This window comes from Chiloscyllium plagiosum, unplaced genomic scaffold (assembly GCF_037043375.1).
Source record: "Chiloscyllium plagiosum isolate Xiang-an unplaced genomic scaffold, Cpla_swu_hap1 HiC_scaffold_2, whole genome shotgun sequence".
Classification (NCBI taxonomy): domain Eukaryota; kingdom Metazoa; phylum Chordata; class Chondrichthyes; order Orectolobiformes; family Hemiscylliidae; genus Chiloscyllium; species Chiloscyllium plagiosum.
The window spans coordinates 83,516,960-83,542,018 of record NW_028270140.1 but is presented as its reverse complement, the minus strand read 5'-3'; the positions used below and the strand labels follow the sequence as shown (position 1 = coordinate 83,542,018).

The 25,059-nt window shown below is 39.2% G+C and overlaps 1 protein-coding gene and 1 long non-coding RNA gene across 2 annotated transcripts in view; one reads left to right on the top strand and one right to left on the bottom strand.

Annotated features, from left to right (window-relative positions):
• Positions 1–1,004: 1,004 nt before the first annotated feature.
• LOC122560716 (uncharacterized) overlaps positions 1,005–25,059 on the bottom strand; it is a 71,741-nt gene continuing 47,686 nt past the window's right edge. Inside the window, exon 4 of the long non-coding RNA XR_015760682.1 lies at positions 1,005–1,297. This is a non-coding gene — a long non-coding RNA (uncharacterized LOC122560716). The remainder of the gene's footprint in view (positions 1,298–25,059) is intronic.
• Positions 1,234–25,059, top strand: part of LOC122560704 (zinc finger protein 474) — a 36,497-nt gene continuing 12,671 nt past the window's right edge. Inside the window, exons 1-3 of the mRNA XM_043711646.2 lie at positions 1,234–1,333; positions 2,983–3,762; positions 10,154–10,334. Coding sequence (XP_043567581.1) covers positions 3,409–3,762; positions 10,154–10,334 — 535 coding nt within the window. The 5' untranslated portion in view covers positions 1,234–1,333; positions 2,983–3,408. The remainder of the gene's footprint in view (positions 1,334–2,982; positions 3,763–10,153; positions 10,335–25,059) is intronic.

Genomic DNA, 25,059 nt, shown 5'->3' with positions numbered 1-25,059 from the left:
TTGCTCAGACCTTTGAGTAGAGGAGTTGGGACATCATGTTGAGGCCTCATCTGGAATACTGTGTGCAGTTCTGCTCGCCCTGCTGTAGGAAGGATATCATTAAATTTGGAGAGGGTTTGGAAAAGATTTACCAGGGTGTTGCTGGGAATGATGGCTTTGAGTTATCAAAATAGGCTGAGATCTTTTTCACTCGAACATAAGAGGTTGAGGGGTGACTTCATAGAGGCTTTTTTAAAATCTTGAGGGGCATAGATAAAGTGAATAACCCGGATCTTTTCCCTCGAGTGAGGGAGTTCAAAACTAGGGGGCATATTTTTAAAAAGGACGTGAGGGTGGCAATCTTTTTAAACAGAGAATGGTTAGTGCATGGCATGAATTACCAGAGGAAGTAGTGAAGCAGGTACAATTACAATATTTACAAGCTATTTGGATAAGTACATGAATAGGTAGGGTTTGGAGGGATAAGGGCCAAATGCAGGCAAGTGGGACTAGTTTAGTTTGGGAACATGGTTGGTGGACCGAAGGGTCTGTTTCCATGTTGCATGACTCTATGTAGTTTGTTACAGCCCAGTAACTATGTACAGGAAACATTAACTCTTAAGCCTACTAAATATTACTAACCAGCCATAGAGAAGACATGCGTCTCTCCATCAAGAGAAACGGTCTGACTTCAACTCTAATTGTCCGATAGGAGACAGGGGCAGTCAATTATAACTCACAAATCTTGCCGAAATATACCTCACATAACAAAAACCTTCTTAAATATTATCCCTAACAAGATGAAACAATTCGAGATGACTGTCGCAGGTCCATGAGAACTTGTTAGTAATTGTACTTCCTGCAGGCAAGCAGAGTGCCATTGCCCAGCGACCGATAGTTCCAAAGGACATTCCTATTCTGGACTCACGGTGACCACTTCAAATAATAACTAACATGCATTGTAAGCGATAGCACCACCAGCCTGCACATATTCCTGGCACTTTGTACAATAATGTTGTTTTTAATATGAATTTGTCACAGATGAGATCAAATCACTGTAAACAAGAATATTTTCATATCAATAATATGAACGAAATTAGAAGTGACTCGTTTCCTAATTCCCTTTCATCCTGATCACTCTGGCTGTGACCATGTGGATGGAGATTTGCTATTGTGTTGATTCTGCTGCTAGGAAACGGCCAAGTCAATCGTTGCCGCGGCTGCAGTGGAACGCTGCTTTTCCTTGTGGCAGGTTAACCCTGCTGATGGTGTCCAGGGCCAGTCCCAATACCGAATCCACGGTTTAAATTATGGAAGCCTAGAGGGAATGATTGGAAGATGACGGTGATGTAAGGTCGGTAATATTATGTAAAGAATCAGGACAGTAAACTTCACAAATTATAGCACTGGACGCGTTTGGTGATATTTAACGCTAACCTCAAACGCTAACTATGATCATTAATGCCTAGCTAGTAATCACTAAATTAAGCTAAGCTGCGCTGTGCCAGAGTATGTTGCAAGGTCAATAGGAGGCAGCTATTGGTCGCTTCATCAAGCCAATAGCCCAGATGCTGAGGTTTCAGAAAGTTTTGATCAGAACCGAGAGTCTCTGAACTGAATAGGTGATAAATCTGCACCTAGAGAATTTCAAATTGGAATAAAACTTCACTTAGCCCCATTCTCCAACTAAATGATAGGTCCATTCTGAACACAAGGCGCCTTGGTGCAATATTACTGGCATGCTCCCACATTAGCCCATTTCCACAATCAGTTCAACATCCTCTTGTGGCGATGGTGTGTTTTCCATTTTTATAAGCCACTACAAGTGCTGCAACAGCAACTTTTCACTTGATCTAGATCTCAGCTTTCACTGTGCAGAAACTGAAAAATATTCTTGCTGTATCTCCTTGCTAATTGAATATTCTGCATTGCCTCAGCTGCTAGCTAATAATTTGACCAAAATGTGAGTAGAATTTTCAAAGCAGGTTGTTGGATATAGCTTGGCCTCGAGCCTCATCAGGGAGATTAAATTCAGGTAAATTATAAAGCTTTTCACTGTGCCTCGGTACATGTTACAATAAATTCAATTCAATTCAAATTAGGGTTGGGGACCAACCGAGGTTCTGAGAATAGGTCTTCCACAAAGATAACATGAAAATAAATTGCAAAGTGACAACAAAAGCTTGGGGATTTCAGATTTTACATTTCCTCTTTCAATTGTTATATACTGCAAATATTTAACAAGGGAAGAGGCCACTGAGTAGGCCACATAACTCTGTTAAACCGTATTAATTCAATGTTATTATAATTTCCTAGCTCATTCCATTCCTTGCTTGGTTGATGTTCCTTAAGTACCAAGATTACAAAAGAAATATTATTATTAAGAGTTTTAATTTCTCTGAAGAGGCTCAAGACCATCTATATCCAACAACCTGCTTTGAAAATTCTACTCACATTTCGGGACATATCATAGCAAGCAGCTGACACAATTTTTTTAATAGAATCCATATATTCGAAAAACAATCAACTACATTCTAAACAAAATAACACACAGCATTCTAAAACAAAAGTCCATTTGCCCGATCTCAAAATGTTAACAAATCTTTTTTAAAAATCTTTTATATGAATCTGCTATTTTTGCTTGGTTCTTCCTTGGACCAAAATCTGTGTACTGAGTTTGAGATATATTGTTTACAAACAAATTGATTGTGGCAAAAATGTTGCCTATATCCACCTTCAATAATATGAAAAGTACCCATGGAAAGCTGTGGTATCTTGATGAGGCTGAATTTGGATTGTTTTTCCGGATGATAATTAAGGTGTTGGCTAATGTTTATTTAATGGATTGAAGCACTATGGTATGTAATTCTCAAAATTGTTTAAATATTATACTCAAAACAATACTATAAATAGCAACTACCTTATATGTGCTGATTGCATAGTACATTTGGAGTTTCCTAAAATGCAACTGCTATATTTAAACACAGACTTTTCCTTTCTCAGGCATTCTCCTATGTCACCAAATTCTTCTATCTTTTTTTACTCCCACGAATTCTGATACAGCAAAAGTTGGAAAATTAGTTTGTTCACAAAAACTCAACTTCCAGTATGAGCAAGCTGTGAAAAATAGTCTTCCCAAGTGCACCACCCATGAAAACAGCTATAACAGAAAATAATCATTGCAAAGAGATCCACATGTAATCCATTAAATCTAATTCTATACTCATTATCAAGTCTACTTCTAGAACTGTGCAAGCTCAAATTGAATATCATTGTCATCCACTGGACATTGATTTCACATATTGAGGATCATCAGAAAACCTTATATCTAGTTCTCAAGAGTTAAAGGAATACCTGCACAACTGAAAAGGAAACTGCTTCCACGAGGTAGCTCAATAATTCAAGTTTAAGGACTTGAAAAAGTTAGCTATGTCAAAACTCTCGAGAGTGTGCTATATATGTGGTAAACAATTTGGATCACATTCAATTGCTGTGCATGAGCCTCAATGTCTACAGAAATGGCGAATTGAGAATGAGAAATTACCAAAGCACCAAAGAAGACCAGAACCAAGAAAACCAGAGGCTGTTAAAACTGATGGTTCTTATGATGTTGATGCTACTAATGCAGCAGCATTTGCAAGTGCAAATGCTCAACTCATTCCCTGTGAAAACTGTGGTCGAACATTTTTGCCTGATCGACTTTCTGTACACCAAAGAAGCTGTAAAGGAAAAGGTGGAGGTACATCATCCAGAATGCCTGAGTCAAGTACAGGTTACAGTTCTGTAAGTTTTTAAACCCCTTTTATTACAAATACTTCACCTGTGGTTTAGCCAAAATGAGAACAAAAAGAGGGAATAAAACAGAATCAGAACACTAGATTAAAGTGATATAAAGCTGGGGTATGTTCTAAATATTAAGTTGGGCAAATATTAACGTACCATAATTCAAAGATGAGGATTTTAAATTCAAATGTGTTGATGGATAGGGTCCAAACTAGCTTGGCAAAGGAAAGAGTGATGAGCAAATGGAACTTAATATGACCCAAAATGTTGACAGTGAAGTTTGAACTCACTTGGACTTTGTGGAGGATGGGAATGTTAAATATTTGAGGAATGCCATTTATGAAATTGGAGTCAATCATCATGTGTTGATGCAAGTAATTTCTAAATGAATAAGAACTGAGGCAAATCCCACCAGCAAGCATTTGAAGCTTGGAAAAATATTTCAGTTTCCAAGATTGAAAGGTCAAGGAAAATAAATGACAGACGTAAATAAATAGACAGAAGTGGACACATACACCTATGGACAATTCTTTGTTTGAAATTGCTTAAATCATTGTGGTGTTGGCAAAATGATCAACCTCTGCCCATTCCATGTGAAAAATTAGTTAAAATGTCTATGGAGCAAGATAAATAGGTCAGACTTAAAACAGGAATTGGCGATAATTATACCCTGCAAAGAACCAAATACAGTATAGTAGAGATCACTGAAATATGGCTACAGAAATATCAGGACTTACGCATTGCAGAATATACCGTATTTCAAAAAAAAGGAAAGAGAGAAGTGATTAGTAAAGTTGCAGTACATTTTGGAGACAACACAATGGTAGTTAAAAAGTGTGATGCAGCCAGCTATTAAAGCAGAAATAGAATCCAACTGATGAAGATAAAGGACCAATCAACTGTCAAACTATCATATAGCCACAGGGAGGTGGAAGAAGGATTATCCAACCAACTTAGAGAAAAAAAGAATAATAATCATGGTGGTATTTCAACTACCCAAACTCAAATAGCAGAGGTAGATAAAGGGGATAAGAAAGCGGAAAATCCCCTCCACATATACACAAAATCTTTTTAATGCAATGTGTAAAAAAACCTAGTAAGTGAGATTTTACTGAAGAATGTAGTAATTAAGAGAAGTATCTATACAGGACTAGTTAGGAATTATGATCGTAAGATGAAACATTTTAAGACAACAATTTAAAACGATATATGCATGAAAAAAGAACAATAGATTAGAGAGAAGATGATGTTGAGAGACTGGGAATGGCTCTTTGGAAGATAAAGTATACAATTACATTGCCAAACAATGATAGAGAATGGTGATCAAAAAACCCAGGAAAACATATTCTCCTAAAACAAAATTAACTAAACATTGGTGAGACATTATTGATGAATAAAGGCTTGAGGGAAAAAGTGATGGTAAGGAAAATATTCACTAAGTACGTGGACAATGGGTGAGAGGGAGAATATAAGGAGATTAGAAGGAAGGCCAAAATATTAAGAAAAGAGGATCTATGAACTTAAATTAAGGTACATAAATTAAAATGCTAAAATATTCTATAGACATCTGAACAAAATAAGGGAAGTTTGGCTGGGAATAAGGCCACTATAGGAATCAACAGAATTAAATCTCATGTACTAGTAGCAGAATGGCAGAAATATTAAATAATTATTTTGTGTCAATATTTATCAGAGATGGATTAAATCGATATAACATTAAAAGAAGATATTAGAAACAACCTAATTTCAGTCAAAATGAAAAAAGGAGAAATATTGAACAAACTAATCAAACTCAAAGAGGATAAGTATCATAGTACTTAAATGCATTTTAAAATAACCTAATAAAGAGATAGTTGAACTACCATACACTATTGGTATGGTACAATTATTATTAACAAAATAATAATTTGTCAGCTAAAGATACAATGCAAGAGGACCTGTGGATAGCTAATGTTGTACTTAAGAAGGTAACCTTATCAGAGAATTATCCACTAGTCAGTTTAACATCAGTGGTGAGAAAAAGAATGGAACCTCTAAAGTAGAAGAAATTAGAAAAACATCTGGAAACCAAATATATTAATGAAAAGTAAGCATGGATTTTAAAAAGGGAGATCCTACTTTCTGAATCTCAATACCATTTAGCTACATTTCCAAAAGGCCTTCAATAGAGTGCTACAAAATAGATGAATGAATAACCAGAGAATATGCAGAATTATGGAATAAGTAACAAAATGAATAACTAGCTAGATGCAAGATGAAAAGCAGAGAGTGGGAGTAATGAGAAGCTAATCAGAGTGGAAGTGAGTGGAAAGTGAGTTTCACCAAGACTTAGTGCTGGGACTGCTGTTATTTACAATTTATATTAATGCCTTAGATTTTGAAATCAAAAACACAGTGAAACTCCCGGGAGTGGAAAGTGAGGAGGATGGGGGCACTTAATTGTGCAGGAGGCGAATTTTCAGCTTTGCGACAGTAGGAAGGATATTGGAAAGTAAGTTGGCAGAGGATTAAAGATGGATCATGGTTTGTTCCCAGCAGCAAACAGTGGGAAATTATTTTTAATGCATTAGCATGTCATGCATATTCGTTAAAACATATGGTCACCACATTAACTTGTACCTTTGCAATTATGCTGGCAAATGAAAAACATGTGCCTTCAAATTCACAGATGTTAAAGGTGGAGTGCAGCCACTAAGGTAGTCTTCCTGGAGATTTTGGAGTGAGTAGGCACTACCTTTATTGCATGAGAACTTTGTTGAACTATGGAGGAGTTGCTGAATTATTGGATTGACTTTGATTGCAGCTGTTCAGGGAGACGAATATGTGGGCGTTTGTGGAAGGGAAAGATCAGGCATTGCTGACAGGTGATGAAGGTCACATCATGGTGATTTTAAGAAGGATTATGGGAGACAGAAGAAGGGAGCTCAATGACAGAGGGGTTGTCAATAACTGCTGAAGGCAGCTCAAGCTGATAGATCTGAGAACAAATGTGACTAAGTACAGGTCAGTGGTGAGACTGGGAGGGTGAAGGATGATGTTTGGCAATTAGTGTAGTAGGAATGAAACCTGGTTAGTGGTCTTGAGGTGCAGTCTAATGCACCTCAAATCCTACCATGGCATCTGGTAGAATTTAAATTTAACAAATAAATCTGGAGCTAAAAGCTGATCTAATGGTGATCATGAAACTATTGTTGAGTGTCATAAGTATCCATCTTGTTCACTAGTGTCCTGTATGGCATCCTTAATTAGTTTGGATGACAGATAGTTCTTCTAAATGCAATGGTTACATTTTTGTGCAATCCTGTGTTATAGAAAAATCACTTTAGAAATAGCACTTAAAATGTTGACAATGTAATTGTGTTACAGCCAACACACATTTTAAAAGTTTATGCTTTAGAAACAGCGTCCCCAATTCATCAATCACATTGCAACAAATTCACGTTAACGAAATGTGCATTATAGCAGAACGACCTGCACCTGTGACCTCAGATCCACAGCAGTGGCATTGACTCTTAACCACCTCCGAAATGGCCTAATAAGCTATTCAATTATAAGAAAGGAAATAAATGAGACACACAACAACCTAGATACTGGAAATGAAAATGGCAAACCCGACCCTGATAACCCTGCAGAGCCCTCCTTTGTTAGTTGAATTGATGGAAGATAATAGTAGAATCATTCATGCTGAACATTATAAAAATGTTAAGAGGTCATGGTCTTAAATTAAATGTTCATAATTCTGACTATTTGGTTTTGGCACTTTGTGCAGAAACTGGACTGCAGGGGAGGTATTGAGACAGAGATGGAAATGGAAGGCAAGGACACTTTTTTTTAATGTGAAAGGAAGGTGGAATTTAGGATAGTAACTCAAAAGATAGAGAAATTCTCTCAGGTAGGGTGGAAAAAGTATATCAGAATATGTAGTATTTTTGTCAGAATGTTATATTTTATATACCATAAGTTCAACAGGAATAATTTAAAATGTTTGTGTTTTGAAAAAAGTTTTTGCCTCTGAGCTGAGAGTGCAGAATCAGGAACATCAACGACATGTGATTGAGAAGAAAGTGCCCAGATGGTCTCCTCTTCATTGCAGAACCTCCTGCCAGTGATATGGAGCAGAACATGAAGTCAACATGCATTTTACCTACAGTCAAAGGAATAGTATCACTGATGTCATAGTGTGCATTTCAACACACCACTCTCTTGCTTAAACTGCTCAGTGACCAGTTTGCTGTCTACATTCCTGGCCCACTCCTAACCTCTCATTGACCAATTCTATCTCGTGCAGGGTGCAGGAAGCAGTGACTGTGTATGGCAGTGTACAGCAAGGAGACAGTGAGAAGTCCAGAGTCAGATAGTCAGTGAGGCAATGAGCATGGAGACCAAGGTCTGGGAGAGATACATTGAAAGTCCCAGAAATTTGAAATTTTTTTTGAAGATAAGTATTCTGTGAACCCTAACCCATTATGTTAGGCTGGCAGAGTAAGATCACACAAAATGTAAGACTTTGCATCAGAGAATCATTTGAAAACAAATGCTTCATTGGAATTACACTTATAAGCATTATTGAATTGCTCAATGTTCCTATTCTTTGAGGTAGACAGCAGCTATCAGTGGCATCGCTAGCAGTGATGTCTCATGGGTGGTCACTGCATTGCCTGCAGTTCTACATTCAACAATCACACTGTCACCAAATGCAGCTTTCTTTGTAACTAAACAGAAATTGCTGGAGAAACTCAGCAGGCCTGGTAGAATCTGTGCAGAGAAAACAGAGTTAATGTTTAGAGTCCAGTGATGTTTGTTCCTGGTGAGGGTAGATGGTAACATGAGTTGGGGCTGCCACCTCAAGAAACAATGTAGACACAGTCATGAGGTTTGCTGGGTGTGATAGTTAGGCTGTGAGAGAGACTGCCCCAATGCTCCAGGACTTGATGTAAAACCAAGACACTTTCTAGTCCTCAGCCCTCACACACTCCCTATGCATGACCCAAGCCAGCTCACGCCACCTCATGCTCCCTAGCCAGCCTCATGGTCCTTCATATCCTCCATGCCAATCAATACTACTCTACCCATACCCTAATGACCCCTCAACCTCTATGCAATATGTGCCTTTCTACCCCACATAGCTTCCAATGCCAACCATACTCTCCACTCCACACCCTATGGGTCTTTATAATCTCTGTATCAATTTAGTGGCAAATTGTGGTCCCAACCCTTTGCCGTGATTACCATGCATGCCGATTCATTCAGTATTCACTGAGCAGACTTCAGGAGCTATGTTAAGATGTAATAAAATAAAGCTGTAAGTTTCTATTGATGACTTCTGAAATATAAATCTTGTTGATAAATCTCATGTGATGTCTACCAAGTACCATAAACCTTTATGGGTACACATTTGTACTCATAGCCCCACATCAAAGACTTGGTTGAGGTTGTCAATCAGATTGTGGACTTATAAGCCTTCTGCAGTGATACTAATAGGTTGTGGAATCATTCATGCAGCACTAAACATATAATTACAGAATCACAGAATTGTTATGGTATAGAAGGAGCATTTCAACCATGTCTGTGCTGGTTCTCCAATAAGCCTCAGCCTTATGTCAACAAATAGTTTATTGATATTGAAAGCACTGATTTTTTCCCCCCCAAATTTAAAGTGCTTCAAGTTTTAAATGCTTTGACAGCTTGACAGTTCCACTCAGTCCATTTCTAAACACAGTCATGTCTAATTTTAACAATTCAACAGGAAACATGACCTCTCCCAAAAGGATACCTGGATATCTCCAAACAACTCTTTTTGTTCAAATGTCTGAAGGCCATGGATCATGTCTTAGATAGCCCACAAATGAAGGGTGAATATTTTTAAACACAGCTGAATCTCTATATGTGCAACTACCTCTGTGAACCATGGATATGCAAACTAATACCCACTCCGTTCCTTAACTTTGCAAAACTGATAAGTGTTGTGTTTGTGGTGGGACTTCTGGAATGGGGACTAATCTAGAGACCCTTTAAGTCTGTAAAAATCCAGTGCAATGTGAAAATGGTATGACAGTGAGATGATCTATTTTATTTATGAGAGTAGTGCTCATAACCCACTGGGATTTGTATTACGTCTAAGTAATTTGATTTTCTTGCTTGTGTTCCAATGGGGAAATAAAGTAATAAGCGGTCAAAAGTGTAATACTCAATTATAATGTAAATTGGTAGAAAGAAATCTGACTAAGCTTTCAAAAATAGTGGCAGAATTTTTCTCTATTTTGTTAATAAATTGTGCTCATCTAGCTATGGCTTCCTGCATATATATGTTAGTTATATGTCTTCCTTCTATGTGCCTTTAGTACTTCATAGTGTTTGAATTAAATGACTAAAGCTTAACATTTGTCTTTAGCCACCAGTAATTAAACGCCCACGAACAGTTGTCTGCTATCTTTGTGGCAGAGAATATGGAACTACATCTATAAGTATTCATGAGCCACAGTGTTTGAAAAAATGGCATATTGAAAATGATAAGCTTCCAAAGCATCTCAGAAGGCCTGAACCCAAGAAACCTGAAGTCAGGTCTATCACAGGTAAATGCAGATTAGATGTAATGTATTAATGTATTACTATAGTGGAATTGTAACAAGTTTGTATTAAAGGGTTGGTGGGTTAGTTTTAATTCTGTATTATTGTTTCATTACGTCATTCTATATTATGAAAATGGTACACATAGAGTGCACAAATAATCGGTCATTGGTCCTGTTTCACATTTTGCTGCAATAAGCAGATTTCTAAATCATGTTTACATTTATATTGTCCTGTCTCAAGTCACATTTTTCCTACTTGCAGGTGGTGATATCATCATGCACCCATTGCCCTTATTCTTCTAGGTGGTAGAAGTAAATGATTTGTGAAGTGCTAGAAAAAGTCTAGATAAGTTGCTGTAGTGCAGTCGTGTAAAAGGAGCTGGAGATGAAGGCAGTGAATGTCACGGTGGTATATTGGATACCAATCAAGCTGACTGCTTTGGCCTGGATGGTGTTGAACTTCTTCCGTGTAGAAGATACACACCCGAGTAGGTGGGGAGTATTCCATCACACTCCAAATTTGTGCCTTGTGGCCATGGGCAGACTTTGGGGAAATCAGGAAACAAGTCATTCAGTATAGAATTCCTTGCCTTTAGGTCGCTATTTATATAGTGATCTTGTTAACTTTCTGCTCAATAGTGATCTGCAGCAATGGTAATGCCATTGACTAAGGGAAGCTGTGTTTTTTAGGGTGGTAATTTGAAGGAAATTTATTTGGAGTACATGTTAGTAGCCCAAACTGGAATGTTTTTCACACCATTTTTAAAATGATGGCAATTTGAAAGAGAGCTCCATGTAGTTAGGTGGATGAAACTTCTTGAATATTGATTGACTGAGCATGGGTGGCCCTGCCAACTGAGTTATTTTAGCTGTGACCTGGAGGTAATGAGTATTTTTGTCACCTCCCGCCCCCACCTTGTAGTTTGGTTTGTTGGTTGGCACTGAACCTCTAACTATGTGGTCTGGGTGAGTTGTCTGTTCAATCAAACATTCGCCGCACAGCAGGTGGCCTTTGATGATTTCTGTACGGAGGGCAGCAAAGCACGGGAAGTGTCTGCATCCTGGAACTTTTTAGACCAGAGGAAACAGTATAAATTTAAGGGTGGCTGAGTGTCTGCTGATGGAGTGTCTGCTTAGGATGAAGGTGTTTGCAAAACCCTGCATTTTGCCTCATTTTCATTCTTTTCAATTCACTGCCAGTGCCTCAGAAGATTTTGGAGGACATGGCCACACTGTTCTTCTATTCATGATCTTTGAAATGGGGAAAAGCATTAAGATCCTGGACTTTATTTTTCATTTTTTTAAGTTTATAAAATTTCATTCTTTATTCTATTTGGCAGTAAATGTTCACACTGCTTTGTTGTAATACAGTTATAATATAACTGTTGTCATTCCTCCTTATTTTTAGATATGCATAATACTTATACTCATGGGAAATTTCCTTAAGGCAATAAAAATATGTGTAAGAGGATGGCTGCTTCATCATCTGAGCAATTGGGATGGAACTGAAATCTATGTAACTATCAGCAGATTCCTCATCCTCTGATGGTAGGCTGGAGGGAAAATGATTGATAAAGGAGCAAAGATGATTATGCTTTGAAGAGTGGAAGGAGTGCATATTGAATGTGGTAGACGGAATCTTATCAAGTGGGCTACTTTGTATTCTGTGGCATTGAATGTTTTTTAAATGTTGGAGCCAGACTCTTCCATTCAACTCTGGAATATTCTACCACTTCACAGCTTGTGCTTTGTAGATGATGGATGGAGTCAGGTGATGAGTTAATTACCACAGAATTCCAACTTCTGATCTACTGTTTATTTGGCTAATCCAGTTAAGTATCTTGTCAATGATAACCCCAAGAATGTGGATAGTAGGGAACTTGGTATTGGTAATGCCATTGAATATGAAGTAGAAATAGTTAGGTCATCCCTTATTGGAGATAATTATTGTCTGTCATTTATGTCACACACATCTTATTTGCAACCTTTTAACTCAAGCCTGAATGTGTTTGAAGGGCTAATGCCCAAAAAGGTCAACTCTCTTGCTCCTCAGACTGCTGTGTTTTTTCAGTGCCACACCTTTCAACTCAAACTTGAATGTTGTCCATGTCCTGTTGTATGTAGGCACTAATTGATTCAGTATATGAGAATTTGTGAATGGAACTAAACACTACAGTCATCAGTAAATGTCCTTACTTCTGACCTTATGTTGGAGGCAATGTCACTTATGAAACTACTGAAGGTGCTTGGGCTGTGCACACTTGTCTGAGGCACTCTTGCTGTGATGTCCTGAAACTGAGTAGTTGGTCTTCAACAAGCACAACCATGTTCCTTTGTGCTAAGCAACTAGTGGAGAGTTCCAATGCCACCCTCCTCTGATCCTCATTTGCTTCAATATTTCCAGAGCTCCTTTGTGCCACAGATGGTGAAATGTTGCAATGATACCAAGGCCAGTCACTCTCACCTCACCTTTTGAATTCAGTTTTGTTGTTTGAATCAAGGGTGTAGTGATGTCAGGAGCTGAGTGATCTATTGGAATCCAAATTGTATACCACTGACAAGTTTACTAATGAGAAACTGCCAATTGATAGCACTGTCAATGATTCATTCCATCACTTTGCTGATGATTGAGAGTAGACTGTTGGGATGCTAACTGGCCAGATTACATTACGCCTATTTTTGTGGACATAAAGGATGTTCCAAATCCAGGCTGGCAACAAGACTATTTTTGGATTATGTAGACAGTGCTATGGCCATTCTTCAGGCAAGGCAAAGTTCCCCAGTTTAATATAGTTCCAGACAAGATTCCTAATTTGTCAAATAATCAATGAAGGTAATTTGTATGAATTTATAGCCAAGTTAAGGACATGGTTACATAGAGACCAAATTTGGGAACTAAGTATTCAGTGGTATGTGACTTTTTGAAAGGACAGGCAGAAAGGAAAGAGTAGTGGGGTAGCTTTGTTAGTGTGGGATGGGGTAAGTATAATAGCAAGAAATGCTGTTGAATTCAGAGATATGGAATCTACATGGGTGGAAGTATGAACAACAAGGGGAAGAAGACACTGTCAGGTGTGGTCTATAGGCCCTTGAACAGTATCTATATAGTAAGTGAGTGAATAATTCAGAGGGTAATGACGGCATGTAAAAAAGACATTACAGTAATCACTTTCTCCTAGTACAGTAATCACAGGTGACTTTAATCTACATGTAGATAGGGAAAGTCAAATTGGCAGGGGTAGCAATGAGGGCAAATACATAGATTGTATAAGAGACAATTTCTTAGTTCTTAGAACAATATGTTTGGATCCAATCAGGGATCGGCTCGTTTGATCTGGTATTATATAATGAGGCGATTTAATAAATGATCTCAGAGTAAAAAATCCCTGAGGAAACAGCAACCATAACTTAGTAGAATTTATCATTCAATTTAAGAAGGAAAAGCTTGAGTCAGAAACAATTTTCAACCTTAAGCAAGGGTAATTACAAAGGAATAAGGGCAGAGCTAGCTGGAGTGGATTGGGAAAGATGGTTGAGGAAAAATGATAAACCTTTAAGAAAATAGTTAAACAAAAATGTATCAAGAAAGAAGGATTATAGGAAGGAGATAAACCAATCATGGTTAACCAGGTAAGTTAAGGACAACATAAAATTGACAGAAGAAACTTAAAATGTGACAAAGATTAGTGATGAGCTGAAGGATTAGGAAAGTTTTGAAGGTCAACAAGAGATGACCAACAAAAAAATAAAGAGGGAGAAAATAAACATTGAGAATAAATTTGCAGCTGATACCAAGACAGTACTAAGTTTTAAAAATATATATAAAAGGAAGAAAGAGGCCAAAGTGAACAAATGTTGTTTGGAGAATGAGGCTGGAGAGATAATAATGGGGAATCAGGAAGTGGCAGAGGAGTTGAATAAATACTTTGTATCAGTCTTCATGGTAGAAGCCAGTAATACCATTCCAAAAATTATAAATATTCAAGGGGCAGATGTTTTAGAGAAAGTAAATATATAATTTTCACAAGACAAGAAGTACATGTGGGTGGCACGGTGGCACAGTGGTTAGCGCTGCTGCCTCACAGCGCCAGAGACCCGGGTTCAATTCCCGCCTCAGGCGACTGACTGTGTGGAGTTTGCACATTCTCCCCGTGTCTGTGTGGGTTTCCTCCGGGTGCTCCGGTTTCCTCCCACAGTCCAAAAGATGTGCAGGTCAGATAATTGGCTATGCTAAATTGCCCGTAGTGTTAGGTAAGGGGTAAATGTAGGGGTATGGGAGGGTTGCACTTCGGCGGGGTGGTGTGGATTTGTTGGGCCGAAGGGCCTGTTTCCACACTGTAAGTAATCTAATCTACAAGGTAAACAAATGGGGCTAAAAGCCAATAAGTCCTTGGAACTGATAGAATACATCTTAGGATATTAAAGAAAGTAGTTACAGAGATAGTGGATGCATTGTTTGTAATCTGGCTGGAAAAATTCCAGAGGATCGACTTTCTTGAGTTAATAAAAGAGTGAGTTTATTAGTTATTAAATGTGAGGAGAAATAATACACATTCACATACACAAAGCCTGGTTAAATTGGCTCCTTTTACAACATGAATTTATTGGTCTGGGAGAAGGGCATCAACAAAGAAAGGGGTCATTTGTAAAGTAATGTTGGGTTAGATGAATAAAGAAAGGGAACAAGTTCATCCCTTCTCACTGTAAGATATAAGAGCAGAAGTAGGCCATTCAGCACTTCATGTCTGCTCTGCCATTCAATGAGATAATTGACTCTGCTTGATCATATTATGTATTTCTAAATGCACTACAATTACATCTTTTGTAGTAGACTCTAACATTTTCTCAATAAAAGATGTTAGGCTATGTGGCCAACAGTTATCTCCTTCCCTATTTGAATAAATGTGAGACAGTGGAAATTTGCTGATCCTCTGGCATTTTTCCAGCATCTAAGGAGTCTTGAAAGATTACTAACAGTGCATCCGCTATCTCTATAACTACTTTCTTTAATATCCTAAGATGTATTCCATCAGTTCCAGGAACTTACTGGCTTTTAGTTGCCATTTGTTTACCTTGTACGTTTTGTCGAGTGAACCATTTACTTCCTCTAAAACATCTGCCCATTGACTAGAGATTAGAAATGCAAAATGAATCCAAGAAAATTAGAAAAGATATACAGATCAGTCTCTGATTGCTGATCGGATATTGTGGACATTATGTTGAGCGATACAATAACATTGATGTTTGTAGGTGAACAGTTGAGTGCCTGTGCTTGACTTTGCAGGCCAGCTGAAATTCTTTTGTCCTGTTTCATTTTGATTGGTTGTTTAGCTTGCAGCACTCAAAGCAAGATACTGACTTTTTAGTTTTTTATAAGCCAGCCTTGGCATCTGGACAAAACATTTGTTCAAGACTTCAATAAATCCATAGGTGATCAGAGGTTATGAGGAGAAAGTGAGGACTGCAGATGCTGAAGGCCAGAGTTGAAAAATGTTGTGCTGGAAAAACACAGCAGGCCAGGCAGCATCCGAGGAGCAGGAGAATTGACGTTTCGGGCATAAGCCCTTCTTCAGGATCAGAAGTTATGATCCATGCTCGTGATAATGGCACTTTTGGGATGTAATTGAATCTCAGACTTTGATATGATATTGAGAGTATGTAACTTTGTCAAATTGTTGCATGACTGTGTGTGGGAAACTCTTCTAATTTTGACACAAATTCCTAGATGTTATCAAGAAGGATTTTGCAGGGTTCACTGGTTAGGCTATGCTTTTGTTGTGTCCAATGCTTGGTCACTTGGATGGTCCATTGAGTTTTATTCTTAGACATTTTTGTAGTAAGTTAATACAACTAAGTGGCTTACTAGGCCATTTCAGAGAACATTTGAAAGTCAAAGACAATTCTATGGGTCTGGAATCAAGTGCAAGTAAGAGAGGGCAACGACAGTGAGTTCCAGACCCCAGCCACTCTCTGGGTGAAAAATATTTTTGTCTCTCCTCTAATCTTTCAACCATTCAGTTTAAAACAGTCTGTGACCTCTCTGCTAAGAAAAACAGGCTGTTCCCATCTACCTTCCTCTACGCACACCTCCTCAATTTTTCAAAATTCATTTGTGGAATGTGGGCATCACTGGCTGGACAACCATTTATTGTCCATCCCCAGTTACCCTTAAGAACATGGTGATTAGCTGCCTTCTTGAACTGCTGTAGTCTATGTGCTATAGGTAGATCCACAATACTGTTAGATAGGGAATTCTAGGAATTCAAACCAGGAACACTGAAGGAATGATGATATATTTCCAAATCAGGATGGTGAGTGGCTTACACACATTTATCAGCTACCTTTGTCCTTGTGGATAGAAATGGTTGTGAGTTTTGAGATTCTAGCTCAAGATCTTTGGTGAATTTCTGCAGTGCATCTCGTAGATAGCATACACTGCTGCAACTAAGTGATGGAGAGAGTAGTGTGTTACCAATCAAGCAAGCTGTTTTGTTCTTGAGTGTTGTTGGATCTGCACCATCAAGGCAAGTGGGGAGCATTCCATCACAATCTGACTTGTGCCTTGTAGATGGTGGACAGGCTTTGGTGGTCAGGTGATGAGTTATTCACTAGTCCTAGTATCTAAACTGTTCATGTCACCACTGTGGTTATATGATGTGTCCAGTTGAGTTTCTGGTCAATGGTAATGTTATGAAGGTGTAGGTATATACTGTGCCTTTAAGTGAGAGAGGAAGCTGGCAATGGATGAAAGCACAGAGTGTGCTGAACAATTTAAAAATGTTGGTTGGCCCAAGTAGCTGGTGCTGTGTTGCCATGGTGCAAAACCAATTTCAAATTCGGCCAATCAGTTTAAATTATGTCCCAGAGAACAAAATCCAATCAAATATGAATTTGGTGCTTGGATGACATCAAGCCAATGAAATGATCTGATGTTTTGGGGTATAAAATCAGATATTTTGAATAGTTGGAGGAGAACTGCCAAGCACCAACAAGTATAGCTGAAAATGTGTTGCTGGAAAAGCGCAGCAGGTCAGACAGCATCCAAGGAGCAGGAGAATCGACGTTTTGGGCATGAGCCCTTCTTCAGGAATGAGGAGAGTGTGCCAAGCAGGCTAAGATAAAAGGTAGGGAGGAGGGACTTGGGGGAGGGGCGTTGGAAATGCAATCGATGGAAGGAGGTTAAGGTGAGGGTGATAGGCCGGAGTGGGGTGGGGGCGGAGAGGTCAGGAAGAAGATTGCAGGTTAGGAAGGTGGTGCTGAGTTCGAGGGTTGGGACTGAGACAAGGTGGGGGGAGGGGAAATGAGGAAACTGGAGAAATCTGAGTTCATCCCTTGTGGTTGGAGGGTTCCTAGGCGGAAGATAAGGCGCTCTTCCTCCAGCCGTCGTGTTGCTATGGTCTAGCGATTTAGGGTTCCAAGGACTTGCATGTCCTTGGTGGAGTGGGATGGGGAGTTGAAATGTTGAGCCACGGGGTGGTTGGGTTGGTTGGTCCGGGTGTCCCAGAGGTGTTCTCTGAAACGTTCCGCAAGTCTCTCCAATATAGAGGAGGCCACATCAGGTGCAGTGGATGCAGTAAATGATGTGTGTGGAGGTGCAGGTGAATTTGTGGTGGATATGGAAGTATCCCTTGGGGCCTTGGAGGGAAATAAGGGGGGAGGTATGGGCGCAAGTTTTGCATTTCTCGCGGTTGCAAGGGAAGGTGCCGGGAGTGGAGGTTGGGTTGGTGGGGGGTGTGGACCTGACAAGGGAGTCGCGGAGGGAGTGGTCTTTTTGGAACGCTGATAGGGGAGGGGAGGGAAATATATCCCTGGATGGTGCCTGACCTGCTGCACTTTTCCAGCAACACATTTTCAGCTCTGATCTCCAGCATCTGCAGTCCTCACTTTCTCCACCAACAAGTATAGACTGCTACCCAAGTAGCTCTCTGAAAGGTACCTGTCCATAAGAAAGGTTGTGCAGCAGAAGACCGAAGAAGAGACCACCCAGGAAAATATGGAGGAAAATCCATGGCAGATGGAGTTTAATTTCGATAAATGTGAGGTGCTGCATTTTGGGAAAGCAAATCTTACCAGGACTTATATACTTAATGATAAGGTCCTGGGGAGTGTTGCTGAACAAAGGGACCTTGGAGTACAGGTTTATAGCTCCTTGAAAGTGGAGTCGCAGTTAGATAGGATAGTGAAGAAGGCATTTAGTATGCTTTCCTTTATTGGTCAGAATATTGAGTACAGCAGTTGGGAGGTCATGTGGCGACTGTACAGTCCATTGGTTAGACCACTGTTGGAATATTGCGTGCAATTCTGGTCTTCTTATCGGAAAGATGTTGTGAAACTTGAAAGGGTTCAGAAAAGATTTACAAGGATGTTGCAAGGATTGGAGGATTTGAGCTATAGGGAGGGGCTGAATAGGCTGGGGCACTTTTTTTCTGGAGTGTTGGAGACTGAGGGGTGACTTTATAGAGGTTTATAAAATTATGAGGGGCATGGATAGGATAAATAGACAAAGTCTTTTTCCTGAGGTGGGGGAGTCCAGAACTAGAGGGCATAGGTTTAGGCTGAGAGGGAAAAGATCTAAAAGAGATCAAAGGGGCAACTTTTTCACTCAGAGGGTGGAACGTGTATGGAATGAGCTGCCAGAGGAAATGGTGGAGGCTAGTATAATTGCAACATTTAAACACCCACCTGGATAGGTATATGAATAGGAAGGGTTTGCATGGATATGGGCCGGGTGCTACCAGGTCAGCATGGATGAGTTGGACTGAAGAGTCTGTTTCAGTGCTGTACATCTCTATGACTCTATGACTCTTGTCGAATGCAGCCTTTTGATGCATTGATCAGATCTCTCCTTAGCCTCTTCTGCTCCAGAGAAAACATTCACAAACATAACCTTTCTTTAATATATCCATGCTAATTATCCTTGAATTAATCCACTCCTTTCTAATTGAAAATTTATCTTGTCTCAGAACTGATTGCAATAATTTCCTTATGAGGAATAGATTGTGAAATGTTGTGGCAGTTAAAATAGGTTATACTGGTTGTGCTGACTTTTGTGGTTGAGGAGTTGTTTGGTGATTTTTGGTCCTGCAGTTGTTTGAAAGATATTGCCCAGTTTTCTTCAACATTGTTGACTTGACCTGCTCTTTAGCAGAGAGGCAGACTGTTTTTTATAATCCATAAATTCAAGAGTGTCCCGTGGATGTTCTCGGCTGTTCCCCTTCATGGTACATTTTAGTATGGTGGAAGTTGATCATAAGCTGGCACACTATCATGCTGGTTCCCTAGCATAGTAGCTAATGAAGTTCAGGGGTAGTAGTTACTTTTTGAACTCCCTTACTTGTGTATTCCTGAAAGGATAAAACACAAATATATATTTTACCCTGAATTGTTTTTCTTTTAATTCATTTTTTTTCTATCTATGTGCCTGCAGTCTGGGATACAATCCACAAGAGACCACAGTTCTTTTTTTTTTAATGGCATCTCCTCCTTTGAAGTATAGCTATTAGAAGTTCCCTTTACACTCTTCAGTTGTAACATTCCTGAATTTCTCTCAGGTCCTGGTGTAATCCATGCAGAGATTTTACATAGGCACTAAATTTTCATTTTCAGATATCTTTTTATGTGTATGTCATTTTTCTTAAAAAAAAAACACACTTTGTAATTTAACGTTCCATACATCCACCAATGATTTCAGATTTCAGGGTTAATGATCCATTTTCATGACAAGGAAGATGTTTTTTCTGAACATCTGAATATCCCCTTTGAAGTCTTCCACTGCTGTGACACTAATTTACCTTCAGTTAGCTGTGTCCAGCCTACTTTTGCAAAATAATTTTTAATTTTGTAAAATTGGTTTTGTATCAATATAGAAGTCTAATTCCTATATTATCTTTATCCTTTTCCTTCATTATGTTTGAACCAACTGAATTATCACTAGCAACAAAATGTTCTCCCATTCCTTCCACGTGCCAAGCTTGATTTCCTAAAACTGAGTCCAAGTTGCACCCTCTCTTATTGGACTTGCCACATATTGCCAAAAAAGAAAGTCTACTAAATTAATTTCAGAAATTCTGTTCCCTTAATTCATTTCACACAATATTCTGGTTAGTATTGGGTTAATTGAAATATATTACTATCAGACTCTTATTTGCACTTTTCTGGGATTTGCCTATATATTTGCTCTTCTATATTCCCTTGTTTGTGGTATATAGTACATTCCAAGCAATGGCGACCAGCTTTTTGTACTTCAGCTTTTTCTAAACACCCCTTCGCCGGATAATCTCTCTAACGTTGTCCTGTACAGGGCAGAGGCGGAACCTGTCAAAATGTTACAGTAAAAAGTTGTGCATATGTCTGTGTGTACGCACACGTGCGTGCTATTTGGAGACTCACCCTGCAAAAGACTGCAGCAGCCGCAGCAGTCTTGTTAGTGACCAGTCCGGCTGCCCCAGAGAGGGCGCGGGGGTGAAAGGGGGTGGAGTTGGGTGCAGACCGGGGTCATGCGAGGGCAGTGTTGGAGACAGGCAGGGGCAGTGTTGGGGGCGGACAGGGGTCACGTGGGATGTGGGAGTGGGGACAGGCGGGGGGGGGTGCATCTTGGACGGGGTTTGGGGGCGGATGGAGGGGCAGTGTTGGATGGGGTTTGGGGGTAATGCAGGGGATAAGGATGGGCCGGGCGGGGGAGGTGTGGGGGGGGCGGTATTGGGGGCGGATAGGATTAGGAGGCGGGGTGAGGGCTCACGCGCGGTGTGCTGCTGCTAGTATCCTGAACAGACAGCAGACTTCATAGAAAACTCCAAGCTCCAGAGGAAAGACATTGAATTGATTAACTGAATAATCAATTGTCTGAACGAAATAGTGCCCACCCATCTCGTACGGATAATTGAGGTTCCCCTAAAGTCTCATTTAATGATCCTTGCGTCATATTGCCCCTCCTTCTCTAACTTTTTGGGGTGTATAGTATACACCCAGTCCTGGTTGCCTCTTTTTTCCCCTTGGTTAAATAAATATGGCCTCATTTAATAATCCTTCTAACAGATTATCTCTACTTATCACTGTAATTTACTCTGACCAAAATCACCACTCCAGTTCCTTTATATCCCTTCTCACCATCTCATCTGAAAACCCTGTAACCATGCGTGTTGAGCTGCCATGTCTATCCCTCTTAAAGACATGTTTCTGTAATAGTTATGGTATCATACTACCACATTTGTATTCATACCCTCAGCTTGTCTGTTTTGTTTGCTATAATCTTTGCATTAAAGTATATATCCTTGAGCACTGCCAAACTCTATTTCCTTTCCATTCCAGACTCATCAACTAATTTCTGCCTTTCATTTTCATCTCTGATTTTGTCCCAACAGAATCAACCCCTGGCTCCCATCCCATGCCAAACCAGTTTAAATCCTCCCCAATAGCAGTAACAAAACATCCCATGAGGGACTTACTCCCTGTTCTATTCAGGTACAGCCATCCAGCAAAGCGTGGGTCCCAATGTCCCAAGAATCTAAAGCCTTCCCTACTGCACCAACTTGCCGGCCATTCTCTTATCTTATCCATTTACTCCAGTACTCATGTGAACATGGCACTGGGACTAATCCAGAGCACCTTTAAGGTGCTACTAATTTTCTCCCTACCTCTCAATTCTGACAGCAGGGCCATATCCTTCTTTCTACCAATATCATTGGCTCCAGGACGCTCTGAAACTGCTTAGTGACAGACTTGGTCATGACCAGGGAGACAACATCAGCCTGGAATCATACATGCGGCTGTAGAAATGTCTATCCGCTCCCAAGTTTTGAATTACCTATAATTGTTGCTTTCCAGTCTTCTTTGTATTCAGCTTTGTACAGCTGAACCACCCCTGGAGCCATAGATCCGGCTCTGGCTGCACTCCTGAGATGAGCCATCACTGTCATCAGCATTCAGGGCAAAGATTTGTCGGAAGAGTGAGATGTATTCTGTATTACCTGCCTGGTCCTTTTTGACTGCCTGGTGGTCTCCCATTCCCTCCCAGCCTATACACTTTTAAGCATTGAATGACCATATCTGTAAAAGTGTTACTCACATAGCTAACAGTCTTATGGGTACACTACAGTGATGTAATTTGCTGCTTATGTTCTGAAAATTAGAACTCAGCTGCTGCAACTGATGGCACTTTCTGCAAATAAAAGATTTTCCAGGATAGAAGAAGCATCCTGGAGTTCCCACATTGCACAGGAAGTACATTTGCAGAAAAGATACCCTGCCAGTACTTTATTAGTTAACCTGGCTATTGCTAATAAAATCTTACAAATACTAATACACCTTGTCAATACACTTTACCAACCCTGATAGACCCTTAAATGTTTTTATTTAGTTAGTGAATTTAGCTAATGATTCACATTAGGTAAAGTAAAGTAATAGTAACATCACTTTCCAAGCTTGGAGCAAAAGACAAACTCATCCACTCCTGGAGACTGATTTAAAAAAAAATTGGAGAAAGTGGAGCACTCATTTCCCCACTGTGGTACTGTGTACCAAATTCCCATCTGAATCAAATTCGCAACTCCATCTATCTCACTCAGGCAGAATCTCCTGACTATGCACCCCTTATGTCTGTACAGTCTGAAAAGGCTGTGAATCATTTAAAGACCTTTGCTAACTGATGCAAAGAGTGAGTTTGTGCAAAGGGCTTAAGTGAATATCACATCATGCTTTTCACTGAGCTATTTATAACACTGAAAAATCTAATAAAGTGATTTTGTTGAAGCAGATGTCAAACATTTTATTTGCACCTCCTTGGGTATAAAAACAATGAAATCTTTCATTATGGGTCCCATTACCAGTCATTACAGTTCATGCTTTTAAAGTTCAGAAATCCAAATCTATAAAAGAAATTTAATCCATTGCAGTCAAATTTTATACAGAAAACACATACAGGTCTGATTCAAATAAAAATACCTCCCACCTCCACTTACCTTCTAATTAAAATTTAACTCAGGTTTATTCCTTATTGCTGATAATGAATCTTCTCCTTGAACTGTCATGTGGAGACAATTCACAGCCTAAGTGAAAGCCAAGATTCTCTGGTATCATTGGTGCATGCGCAAATGATGGTCATTTTTGCTGACATCTTGGCATTTGTAACACTCTCTGATTTGACAAATCTGTCTCTTATACACAGCCTCTGATGAGCCGTTGGCCCATTTAGGTTTCTGGTACAGTAAGTTGTGCCCAATTGAACCAAATATTTTCACTCAATGGAACATCAGACAGTTCCCTGTTTCACAAAACTATTTTACTCACTTGAAGATTGTCAGTTCTATATCAGCATCTACTTCTTGTAAGCTTGAAAAAAGCATAACAAGATTTACAACCTGAATCAAATTTATGACTCTACACTGCCTACATTTCATTCAGATGTAATCTCCTAACCATTTTCCTCTTCTAGATTTCAGATTTACTGATAACAGATTTCAGATTTATATAATTTAATGAATTTAAATTCCACAAAAGCAGCAATAGGATTTGAGTTTTTGTTTTCAGGTCCAAGTCTAGGTTTCTGATCCAAGAACATAACCACAATGTTGCCATACCCTTGCTCTGAAAGCTGTGTAAGCCTAGCATCCTAACATTATAAGCCATGACCGTACATTTAATAACTTGAGTTCATATACAGCTTTAACATAATGCCCAAAACTTCTTCACTGAACACAACACCATTTCAACCTAGACATAAAAGAAAGATTAAAGAACATGTGTTTTGAGGAAGCTTTTAAAAGAGGAGAAAGAGCAAGGACAGGAGCTTAGTAATGATTTTTCAGATGTGAGGTTGAAATAGCTACAGACTCTGTAGACCTAACTGGAGCTAATGACAAATAGTTCCAGAGGTGTGTCATAACTCATCTGAACAGATTAATTGAAATCTATATAAAGCGGAGACCAGATCAGAAGAGTGGGAGGTAAGTAGATCTGCAGTCTAGAATTGAAGGGTCTTAACTATGCTGAGGCGGATTTCCTACTTTCGGAACAAACTTCAATGAATACTGCAGCCCAATAAAGTAAAATGTCTCCTTCTCACTGGTGCAGGAATGTCTCATGTAAGAGCCAACAACAGTTTCGATACAGTCTTGAATTGTGACTTTGGACTGCAGCAAAGATATATACAAATTATATACCAATATTATTTAATTAATATTATGAAATATCTTGCATCTATTTAGTAACACATCTGTTACTTTGTCTAGGTATCCTGCAGTTTGTCACATGGTTTCATTTTACAAAAAAAAGCTGTGCAAAAATATGATAAGCTGACATCCCCTTTTTTTATCATTACATTGTGATCATGTCTATGCACAAATTCTTTAGTTATTTCATTGTGCATTCTTCCTTAGTTCATGCTCTTATACTTTGGAAGTGCTCTTATCATATCTTTATATGGTAAATCTTTGAAGTGGAAGCTTCAAACATTTTTTCTCTTAAAACACACTATAAATGACAGCTGTATGTGTAATAACAGAACTTTTCTAACCATATTGACTAAACCTAGCTAGTTGTGTAACCTGCAGCCGCTCAAACCTGTTACTCTTGAGGCAAGATTTTATGCATAAACATGATGACGATGCGATCAGTGAATTGTGCTTTCCTACTGTACTGATGCTGATTTCAAAGCTCTTACATAGTTGATTTAGCAGCCAAAAGCAGCTTTTATCTCGATTCCTAAGATTAAGGCTGAGTGCCTAACAGTCTG